Source organism: Echinops telfairi, unplaced genomic scaffold, assembly GCF_000313985.2.
Source record: "Echinops telfairi isolate 266 unplaced genomic scaffold, ASM31398v2 ScPeMD7_5868;HRSCAF=6743_1, whole genome shotgun sequence".
NCBI classification, from domain to species: Eukaryota; Metazoa; Chordata; class Mammalia; order Afrosoricida; family Tenrecidae; genus Echinops; species Echinops telfairi.
Window position 1 is genome coordinate 11,516,164 of NW_022109768.1, and position 12,263 is coordinate 11,528,426.

At 40.7% G+C, this 12,263-nt stretch overlaps 1 protein-coding gene across 1 annotated transcript in view; it reads left to right on the plus strand.

The window, feature by feature from the left end:
* The window catches only part of TTC29 (tetratricopeptide repeat domain 29), a 301,858-nt gene that overhangs the window by 1,101 nt on the left and 288,494 nt on the right, over positions 1–12,263 (plus strand). The window contains exons 2-3 of the mRNA XM_030887202.2: positions 8,018–8,115; positions 11,698–11,781. Coding sequence (XP_030743062.2) covers positions 8,024–8,115; positions 11,698–11,781 — 176 coding nt within the window. The 5' untranslated portion in view covers positions 8,018–8,023. The remainder of the gene's footprint in view (positions 1–8,017; positions 8,116–11,697; positions 11,782–12,263) is intronic.

Below are 12,263 nucleotides of genomic sequence, written 5' to 3' on the forward strand. Positions count from 1 at the left end.
GTATTGGAATCTCATTAATAATTAGTTTCCCTGTAGGTTCTATAAGATTTTAAAAATTCATCTAAACATATAGTTCTTATTTGGGAAGTATTTATGGGAATCATCAGAAAATGATTAACAGTTGAAAATTCTCAGAGCTCTAACATAACACCATAAAGACATCAATGATCTTCTTATTCTATGGGATGGGTTTCTCCTATTGAGTAATTGTTAACTTTTTCTTCTCTCCTTTGGAATTACTCTTTACTTTCCTGACTTTCAGATGGAAGTATGTCAGATGGGAGAGACTATCAGCAGTAATATCCAATTTGCCTTCAAACCCTTGTCCTGTTTTATCCTTTTTATCTTCTTCTTTTTTTAATGTACGGGCACGCCTCAGAGATATTGCGGGTTCGGTTCCAGAGTACTGCAATAAAGCAAATATTGCAATAAAGCGAGTCAAATGAATTTTTCTAAATAATTTCCCAGAGCATCCGAGTATGAAAGTATATTTCCCCTATCCTGTAGTCTATTGAGTGGGCAATAACGTTGCGGGAAAGTTTGAACTATTGTGAGAGTTAATAACCTGGGACACGGAGACACAAGAGGAGCATGTGCTGCTGGGAAAATGGTGTCTTGGACTTAATGTGACATGGTGATGTGGCCAACCTTCAATCTGGAAATAAATACACATAGTCTTTACGGAACGCAATAAAGCACTGTGCAGGGAGATGAGGCATGCCTGTGACCACCAGCAAAAGACAGCTCATTGGAAGTGTGTGCTTGCTAGTCTATTGTCTTCTATTTGTGTGCTATACTAATTACCCACCAGAGTCATAGAAGTAGCCCAAAGTGATGAGGTAAGGAATACACATCATCTACCAACTCTTTAAAAGTCCTTTACATTTATCTTTGAAAAAATGAAACTTTTTAAGAGGCTGAATATATTTGATCTATTCTGTATTTTATTTAAACTTTCATAGTAAAAGAGCTTGTGATAGATAACATGAAAAGCTCTAATTCTTATAACTTTGTGTTGGTGAGTGTAGGTTCCTATTTATATTGGATCTTTTGATGACATAATAATTTGCTTGTCATCATTTCCTGGCTTTATTTCTCATATGCCCGCTGTAAGAAATACTGCCAGTGGTGCCAAAGTGCTCAAACCATGGAGATGGGGGTCTGTCTCACACATAGTTACTGCTCAAGTCGACCCTGTTTGCACAGTGTAGCCCCCACCGTTGTCCCTTCCTTTGTGTTTACTAATGAGAGACTCTCTCTGGGGATGATGGTCAGGTGGGATCCTCTTTGAAGTATTTTACTGGGGGCTGGAAATTTAAACTCCCACCACAGGACACATTCAGCTTGACCCAGCACTTGCAAACCTTTCATCCTGTAATTCTACATTCTCATTTGTCTTTGCATGTGGGGGCCAAATTTAGAGACTGTAACCATGTTACTAGAGCCAACCAGCAGATCAAAGGATCCACCAAATCTCTTAAGAATGCCAACTGTGGAATGGCTGCAGGCAGTCTTTTGATCTTTGTCTCAGCACCCATGGTGCCACGTGTAGCACCTCCCACTTGCTGGCACTCAGCTGCTGCCTCTGGGTCCTTCTAACTGACTGCTTCAGCCTGAGCCCCAGCCAGAAAGGTAGCTCATTCTCCTCCCTTGCTCACCTGAATCTGAGCAGTCCCACCTTCTTGCAGCCACACCTATCTTGTGCGCTTTCCTCTGTGGTATTGAACTAGAACTCAGGAAGTTCAGTTGTTCAGGATGATATGTGCTGTTTTGCTATAAACTTATCAAAACTCTATTCCTATTGCTAATGGCTGAGACTAGGTTGTAGCTCCTCTGGGAGCAGGGGGCACTGTATGGCCTAAGTCAGGAAAAGGTGACACAAGTCTTATTAAGAACAAAAGATTTCTCTCACCATGTGTGTATAAATTTAACCCTAACGTAGCAGGACCTAAACCATTCTTGACGTTCTCCCTTTCCCCACTCCACCCCCATCTCCACCTACTTAGTTTCTCTTGGACTGATTCTATAGGGCAGAATGCAGCTGAGTCCTATTTAATTTTTTTTAATTTGCATAAAGAGATAAGAAAATAATGTCATATGATCCATTTAAGTATTTGAGTCAGTTCAAATATTAATATAAGAGATTTCCGCTCATGAATTAGCTATCGTATAAAACAAAATACTCTTTTATAGCCATGTATCTATCAATTGTGTCAAAATACCCTTTTCCAATAAGTATAAAAATGATACGCTTTGGGGTTTAGGGCAAGGCGAGAGCTCATTCAAACTCCACCCTAATCTGAACTGAAACTTTCCAACTCAGATTGGTATAGAGAGAAAATTTCCACCCTCATTCTATTAATAACTTTTTCTCACTTTATCCTTCTGCTCTGACTGCCCCCCAGTCAGAGTTTGTGCCTTGAGGCTCGCCAGCAGGGCTTGCAATGCTTACATTAAACTAAATTTCAGAGTAAAGGTCCTCCTGCTGCGAATGTTCTCAGATCAGAGGAGAGCAAAATGAAGGGGTTGGCAGCTGAAACTTTAATGGTAGAAAACGCTGACTGAGAATTAAAAAAAAAAATTTGCAGTAGACCTGTGTGACAAAGCAGGCACTGGATCTCTCTGTGTAGGATGCGTAATTGATTTCATGCGAGAAATTGATTGTTGCTAGCAAAAATTATCCGCCTCAAGTAAACATTAAGCAGGATGCATTTTCTATAAATGGCATAAGAGCATGCTAGTAGGGCAACTTTTGTGGGGCAGATATGCATCTGAGGCAGACCTTGGCAACCGCCAGTTAAGTGTTCAACTACTAGCAGAAGTGCTGGCAGTTCAGACACAACCAGAGCTCCTTAGAAGACAGGCCTGGCTGTTTGCTCCCCAAAGACCACAGCCTTGAGAAGTCCAAGGAGCAGCTCTACTTGGTACCCAGGAGGCTGCCATGAGTCAGTACATCTTGGCAGCACTTGACAGCAACAGGTACACACCTTGATGAGGCAGACAAAATTGGGTCAGATCCGGGACCCACTCGCTTGTTAATCTATAAGTAACTGAGTCTTTGAGTATATTTGGGGAAAATTACAAATACTCTTTGTTCATGTTGAAGCTCCTGGGTCTCCATGGTCAATTTCACATTGCCTTGGTAAGCCAAAGACCTTCAGAACAGACTTCTAATTCACAGGAGATAGAATGTAAGACTGAGCAAGAGCGGTGAGTTTTTTATTTCCTACTCCCTTTTGAAACTCATAATTGGGGAAGGCGTTTTTAGCAGCCTGTGTTATGCAGTTGACACAACCTTGCTTGTTGAAAATGAGGTGAGTTTGAAGCACTTGCTGATGAGGATCCAGAACTGCAGCCTTCTGTTGGATTGCAACTTAATGTAAATGAAATAAAAAACCTCACAACTAGACCATCTTGGCAAATGGAGAAAATATTGAAGTGGTCAAGGATCTCATTTTACTGGGATCCACAACAATGCTGATGGAAGCAGCAGTCAAGAAATCAAAGGATGCACTATGCTGGTCAAATCTGCTGCACAAAACCCCTTTAAAGTGTTTAAGAGCAACTATATTGCTTTGAGGACTAAGATTCTCTGGACCCAAGCCAAGGTATTTTTAATTGCCTCCTATGCATGTGAAAGCTGAACCTTGAATAAGGAAGCCCTGAGAAGAATTGATGCACATCAATGACAGTGAGCTGGTTGCTAAGAATATTGACTACTTGGTGGGAAGAATGAAGACATCTGTCTTGGAAGACCTATGTCCAGAATACTCCATATCCGTGAGAAGGCTGGACTTCATCTCACATATTTTGGAGCTGTCATTAGGAAGGACCCACTTCCGGAGAAAGACATCATGCTTCGTAAATAAAGTAGATCAGTGACAAAAGAAGATGACCCTCGATGCACTGCATTGAGACAGCGGCTGAAACAATGGGCTCAAACACAATTGTGAGGATAACTCAGGACCTGGCAGTGTTTTGTTCTGTGGTACAGAGGGTCATTAGGAGGCAGAACTAACTCGATGGCACCAAATTACAATAACATGGGCTTAAACAGGTTCAGATTAAGAGCTGAGTTGGTCCAGATCTTTTCTGTAGCCTCTGAAGACGCTGGGACACCAAGTTCCACAGTCTCCCTGAAGTGGGCGCATGGGAGATGGCTTTGGAAAACCTTGGTAGTCCTGTCTAATCTGCATGTGGGTCAGACCCCATGTTGGTCATGAGTTCTTACCACACATACTGCAATTTTGCCATGCTCTAGTAAGCTCTTGTTATCCAAGTAATTCAATTAGTTAATATAAGATCTGATCAGAAAAATAAGATTTTTTAAAATGGAAGAACTACGTCACTTTTAAATGAAATATAAATAATTTTCTAATGTTTACTCTAGAGAAGATGGCTTACTCTTGTTCAGACTGCATACTTTTAAGCTATTGTATAAAAATAAGTGGACAGTGTGCTTCACAGATATGATCATGTCTTCAGATTTTGGATACGAGGGTTTTGTTATATCTAAAAGAACCCTGGTGATGCACTAGTTAAGCAGCTGAGCTGCTAACCGAAAGGTCAGTGGCTCAAATCTACCATGGGCTCTGTGGGAGAAAAATGTGGTGATTGCCCCCATAATGACCGCAGCACTGGAAACCCTCTATGGTAGTTCTACTCTGTTCAGTGGGATCTCTACGAACCCAAATCAACTCATCAGATATATCAACAACACATCTCAAAGGAGTCTCTGGGTGGTACAGAGAGTTAATGTGCTTGATTGCTAACTGAAAGATTAAAGGCTGAAGTCCACCCAGAGGCACCTCAAACGAGTCTTGGTCGTCTACTTCTGAAAACTCAGTCATTAAAAACCCCAGGGAGCACAGTTCTACTTTGATGCACATGGAGTTCACTCCAGGGCAATGATTTTCTATCTAAAAATACCCAATATGTATTAGAATTTTGCCTTTAAACTATATAAAATGCCAGTCAGGGTGCGATGTAGCAACGATGAAATATACAACGTTCCTCTAGTTCCTAAATGCTTCCTGGTTCCTCCCTGCTCCCACTATCATGACACGAATTCTACCTTGCAAGTCTGGCTAGACCAGAGGATGTACACTGGTACAGATAGGAACAGGAAATCCAGGGAATCCAGGGCGGATGAGCCCTACAGGACCTGTGGAGTGAGTGGCGATACTGGGAGGGTAGAGGGAAAGTGGGTAGGAAAGAGGGAACCGATTACAAGGAACTATATGTGACCTCCTCCCTGGGGGAGGGACAACCGAAAAGTGGGTGAAGGGAGATGTCGGAGAGGGCAAGATATGACAAAATAACAATTTATAAATTATCAAGGGCTCATGAGGGAGAGGGGAACAGGGAGGGAGGGGCAAATGAGGACTTAATGCCAGGGGCTTAAGTGGAGAGGAAATGTTTTGAGAATGATGAGGACAATGAATGTACAAATGTGCTTTACACAATTGATGTATGTATGGATTGTGATAAGAGTTGTATGAGCCCCTAATAAAATGATTAAAAAAACAACAAAAAACAAACAAAAAAACCATCATATACAAGAAATAATTTTCGAAGCATAAGACTGCCCATTTTTACCCCAAATTTCAAAAGATTTTCCTGGCAGTGTTTCTCCCCTGTCTTTTCCTCTCCCGTCTTTCTGAACTTTGTAACACTTGGGGGATGTTGTGTCTCCAAACTCTACAAATTCTCTGTCTCTCTTGGACAAAACCAGCTCCCTCTACCTCACTCTCCACCTGATCTACCAGATTCCACAGTAGTCTGCCAGGTGGCCTCTCTGTTGTTGGTCCTTCTGCAACCTGCAATGAACATATTTATAGTAAAATCTACAAGACGCTACATCATCAAATCCTTCACCTCATCTTCTGCTTTTATTTATCCCTTCTTTACTGGTGAGCATGCAAGCAGTTCATATCTTACTCATTTTCTTTATTATTATTTTATTCCTGAAGATTTTATCATGATCTGACAGTCCATATATTTTGCTTCTGTATTGTCTGACTTTTGTTTGTTTGTGCCACCCCGACTCTTCAAATCAGAGATTTATGCTTTTTGATTCACTGCTATCTATCCAGAACCTAGTAGTAGCTCAATAAATACCTGTTGACTATATTGAAGACGCAGTTTGTGATTTATCTTAGGTCAAGAGTGCTGAAGGATAGAGATTTCAAACCTGAAACCATCATTCTGGTCACTTGTTAACTTCTGGGGCTGAAGGTAAAAGTCCAATATTATAAAAACAATCACTTGTGAAATTGAGAAGACTTGATTAAAAAAATTACTGTGAATTATGGAGCAGATCAGTTTTCCATTGAACAATTCATACACACTTTGTTTCGTGCCATTGATGTGCTCCCCCCCCACCCTGTACCATTGCTTATCCATCGCTTATCCTTCTGTTTCTCTTGTTCTCATTCCTCCTTCATTCCTAATTCTTATGAACTTTGTCTTCAAGTAAACACTGCCCTTCTGATGTCTTAGGTGTGTATACCTCTCGAGTATTAGTGTTCCCTTTATAGCTCTGTCTATTGATTGACTGAAAATCGAGTCTTGGGGGTGAATTCATTTCCAACCCTGAAGAGTGAAAGGACCATAGTCCCAGGGATTCCACCAGGCTTTGTAGCCAACTAACTCTTCTAGTTGTATTCCATATTCCCCCCACTCTACCCATGAATTTCTAAGGTGATATTTCAGAGCAATTGACAGTGGTGGCTACTTGTTTGGTCTCAGAGGCATAGAGACTGGTAGTCTTTTGGATGCCAATGTAACATAGAAGTATTAATTCTTTTGCATCTGAGAACCTTGGTAGCATATGACTTAAACAAATACAGTTCATAGAAATCATGTCTACTCTCCTTCATTGCAATGCGTTTTCTACAACCTGATTTTTATAGACCTGCCTATTATTGTTGGCCTGTATTTTCCAAAGCTGGTTGCAACAATATCTCCCCATCCATATTCTCTTCTTACAGTGTGATTTTGACATCAACAACTGGGCAGCTCTGTTATCACAGCAGAAGTGACATCAGGTAACCTTACAGCCAGTCAAAAGGGGATGCGGTTTCCACCTGGTCTTTTTCTTTGAGAAAGTTGCTTTCCCACCTAAGAAGTCTGAACTTGCCATGCCTGACGTCAGATAAATGTGTGAGGAGGTCACCTGTTAGTGTTCCCAGATAGCCCAGCTGAGGCCTGAGCCGATGTTGAGCATCTACCACCAGACATGGGAGTGAGCGGCCTCAAGCCCCTCCAGGACCCACTATAAAGTTAACCCCAACTTTTAACAATTTGAAACGACAAACTTTAAGTCTTCCCATCGAAGGACCAAGTCCTTGTAGAACCGAAAAGCCACCCAATTGTGTCCCGTCCTACTTCTTGACCCACATTGACAGTGAGAGGTGATGACACAATCATTCTTTTAACCAGTCTTGTTTAAGAGGCTGCATTTTGACGTGGTGTGTTAGCAGCTATGCACTCTCTCAGGGCAATAGCAACGGTCTAGTGAACAATGGTTCTTCCTGTCTATCGCTTCTATGAGAAACTCTTTACTTGGTTGTAGAAAAGGTTTTGGAAAACAGCTATGTGTGAGCACTTTTCAATCTGTGTGATTGTAACAAGAAAGCAAAGCCCAAACATTTGAGATCCAGAGTCATTCAAAAAAAAATCTTGACTCTTCAACAGCAGCCGTGTCCCTAACAAAATTCTTCCCAAAGCTGCCCATTGTCTGCATCTTGAATTCATTTATCAGATTTTCTCCTTACCCAGTTCGAGGTGGAAATGTAGATAGGTAATAAATTGGCCAAAAGGCAAATTGTAGAAAAAATGAGAGACGCCATCTGCAGCGTCCACTCAATGAATACCATTCGTGACTAACAGAACTACAGCCCTATGCACTGGGGATTCCCAGCTCATCTGACAGATTCTGCATCTCTAATCATTCTTAAAGAATTCTATCCAAGATTTATTTTTAAAAATACTATTTCTGTTGATTTTTTTTTAGGGCAAAATGACCACCCTGCCCCCACTGCCACTGATCCGTCCAAAGCTTGCGTCCATAGCGCGACAGAAGCTGCCATGCTCCTCCAAAGTCCTCCCAAGGTATGTGACCTTCATTGCTTCCCTTCCTTGCCCTACAGAATGGATTTCCTGCAGTAGCATTATCTCAGAAAATACAGTTGTGTGCCAGAAAAAAACACCGGGAGAGCATTACAGTTTTGAATATTCAAATTTGCTCTTTCAGATGTGTTGACGTGCTTCATTCAATTTCGAATAACATTTGACAAATTGATGTTTATTGGTCATTTCATTCTCTGTTAATTATGGTGTATCATATTTCCTACTGAGCTTCAGTATGAGGAATTTGTGCTTGGAGGTCTGAGGATAGTCTTTATGTGTGATCTTTTCAATCCCTGTAAGGCATAATGATCCCTGTTACAAGAGCTCTAGGCTCTGAAAAGGGCTCTACCTCGTGTTTGGAGGATGACTGAAGCCCCTCAAGACAATACATGTCCATTAAGCAAAACCTACATGAAGTTCTTGTAAGGAAGAAAGTCATAATTTTCTTTTTCTGTGGTTGAGAAATCATCCAAAAGAGATATAATTCTGGTGTGTGTAAGGGGCCTGGAACAGAACAGTAAGGGGAACAGAGTAATGAAATCCCCAAGGAATACCAAAAATAGACTTTTGGGCCAGGGCTCCGTGCCCCAACAGATTCGACTGGAAAACACTCCTAAAAGCCAACAAACAGTCCTTGAACTAACTACAAGATCTTCTTTCTTTTTGTTGTGTTTTTTTGTCATTGGCTCGTTGGTGTTGTTGTTATTTTCTTTTCTTTTGTTGCTTGGTTTTGCTCTGTCTTTTTTTGTGTGCATGTTATTATCTGCGCAGGTCTGTCTAAATAAGATAGGCTGAATGAACAATCTGGAGGAGAAAACAATGGGACCGACAGTTCCTGGGGGACATGGGAGAGGGGGTAGTGGTGTTAACAAACCCAGGGACAATGGAACAACAGATGATCCAAATCAGTGGTGAGGAGGGTGTAGGAGGCCTGGTAGGGCGTGATCAAGGGTAACGTAACCGAGAGGAATTACTGAAACCCAAATGAAGACTGAGCATGATAGTGGGACAAGAGGAAAGTCAAAGGAAATAGAGGAAAGAGCTAGGATGCAAAGGGCATTTATAGAGGTCTAAATAAAGGCCTGTACATATGTAAATATATTTATATATGAGGATGGGGAAATAGATCTATGTGCATATATTTATGTGTTTAGTATTAAGGTAGCAGATGGACATTGGGTCTCCACTCAAGTACTCCCTCAATGCAAGAATACTTTCTTCTACTAAACTGGCATTCTATGATGCTCACTTTCCTGACACAACTGCTGAAGACAAAGCGGGTGAATAAGCAAATGTGGTGAAGAAAGCTGATGGTGCCCGGCTATCAAAAGATATAGCATCTGGGATCTTAAAGGCTTGAAGGTAAACAAGTGGCCATCTAGCTCAGAAGCAACAAAGCCCACATGGAAGAAGCACACCAGCCTGTGCGATCATGAGGTATTGAAGGGATCAGGTATCAGGCATCATCAGAATGAAAAATCATGTCACTGTGAATGAGGAGTGGGGAGTGCAGAGTGGAGACCCAAAGGCCATTTTTAAGCCACTGGAAATCCCCTTACAGAATCATCTCGGGGAGGAGACGAGCCAGTCAGGATGCGATGTAGCAATGATGAAAAATACAACGTTCCTCTAGTTCCTAAATGCTTCCTTCAAGGCCCCCCCCACCCCACTATCATGATCCCAATTCTACCTTACAAATCTGGCTAGACCAGAGGATGGACACTGGTACAGATAGGAACTGGAAACACAGGGTGTCCAGGATGGATGATCCCTTCAAGACCAGTGGTGAGAGTGGAGGTAATGGGAGGGTGGAGAGAAGGTGGGTTGGAAAGGGTGAACCGATTACAAGGATCTACATATAACCTCCTCACTGGGGGATGGACAACAGAAAAGTGGGTGAAGGGAGACGTCGGACAGGGCAAGATATGACAAAATAATTTATAAATTATCAAGGGTTCATGAGGGAGGTGGGTAGTGGGGAGGGAGGGAAAAAATGAAGAGTTGATGCCAGGGGCTTAAGTGGAGACCAAATGTTTTGAGAATGATGAGGGCAATGAATGTGGAAATGTGTTTTACACAATTGCTGTATGTATGGATTGTAATAAGTGTTGTATGAGCCCCTAATAAAATTATTTTTTAAAATTCTGGTGTGTGTGTGTATGTGTGTGTACACACACATACACACACCATTATTTATAAATATATATATGAAAAATCTGAATAAAACCTGTTCCTTCTGTTGTTCTTAATTCTTGGGATTATAATTTATTTTCAAGGAAAGAATAGCCAATCTTATATCCCTCAAAATCAGATGAATTTTAAAGAAAACTTTTTTCTTGTGTTCATTTTACTACAGAAAAGCTTTTAATTATATAAGGCAAAATTGTGGATCAATTTTCTCTAATTGCTTCTAAAGGGAAAAGACCAGGTATTTATTTATATACCTGTTATATTCTTAAATAACCTTACCTTTGTTTTCATGGTTATGAGATATGAACAGCATGCTGATTTTTAAAGGTGTAAGTTGGTGTTTAAAATGAATATGCTATAAATATAATCAATTTCTCAAGTAAGGACTTTAGAAAATCATTTTGTGCTTGAACTTTTAATAGTCCTTTAAGTTTTATATGCAATAACGATGCTGTATTAGTCTAGGTACTTTGGCGAAACAAATCCACAGCAACTCATGTATAAGAGAGTTTTATGTAAAGAAAGTGTGCATCATGAAAACATCCCAACCCAATGCTGCCCAAGCCCACAAGTCCAACATTAACCCATTAAAACACCAGTCCACAAAGTCCTCCACCTCACAAAACAGAGGCAATGATGCCGACTGCAGGAGGAAAGCTGAGTCAGTGAACTGAACAAGCAACTCAGCACTGGCAGGGGTCTCCACACGGCTGCTCCAGCACCCAGGGCTGCATCGGGATAGGTCCATGTAGCTTCTCCTTGTGGATGTCTTGTAGGAAGTCAATCTTGCAAGCTGAAGCAGGGAACTGCTAAGGCAGCTGCGCCAGTACAACCATCACAAAACAAGAGACCCGAGAACTAGAAAGGCGAGGCTCACCATCCATTTATCCCTCCGCCTTTCAATTAGCCCCACATGTGATTATCGGCCAGGCTGGCACAATTAACTAACTCAGATGCAAATCAAATTTCAGAGCAAAATGCAATCTTTAGAGCAAATGAATTTTAAGCATTTGTATCAAATAGGTATTCTTAGTTCAAGATCCTATTTCCCACAACATGTGCCTTCAGTATTTGGGAAGTTAGATTGTGAGACCCAGTGAGCAATGGAAGACTTTATCAGCTTTGAGCGAAAGCTCAGTGTATATAAAGGTGCAGATCCCTGGATTGTGTTGGTATGTTATTATCTTTTTCCATTCAGAAAAATTCAAATTTTGAAATTATCAGCCAATTATGAACTCTGTAGCTATCGCAGAACATTCATTATATATGGTATTATTCCCTGAATATTTCTATTATCCTAGTGGCATTTGATCTGTCTGGTGGTGTTTCAACTTGATAATGCAGTGTTTTATTATTTCTTTCCCTTTCATTTAGAGCTCAACTGATCAAAGAAAAAGATGACATAGATCATTATGTGGAAGTGAATTTCAAAGGATTATCAAAGGAAGAGGTTGCTGCGTAAGTATAAGTATCGCCTCTTACAGGTACTTTAATATAAAGTTTGTTTCTTTTGTCTTGATTCTTTATTGAAATTTCAGTTTTCCTGTACAGTACACTTTTTCACTGGACCAAGGCATTTAAAAATTAAATCTCATATTATATAGTGATAAGCCATGTCTATTGATCTTACGCATATCAAATCTTTAATTTTATGACTTTCAAATTCTCATGTTTACCAAGACATTATACTACCGTATTTGCAATATTTTACTTGCGTCTGTGCCATTGATTGCTTAACAAGCTCCACGTTAAGGTGTGCTGCCTCTGTAGGGGAAACACCGATTCATACAGCTATCAGTTTTCATAGTGGTTATCTTCAAAAACCTCTAACAAGTGTACTCCCCCCCCCCCAGGGTCCCACAAAAAAAAATCAATCACTTATAGGCAATGGGCTAATTTACAGACAAATATAATGATCTAGATATATATTTTAAACAAAC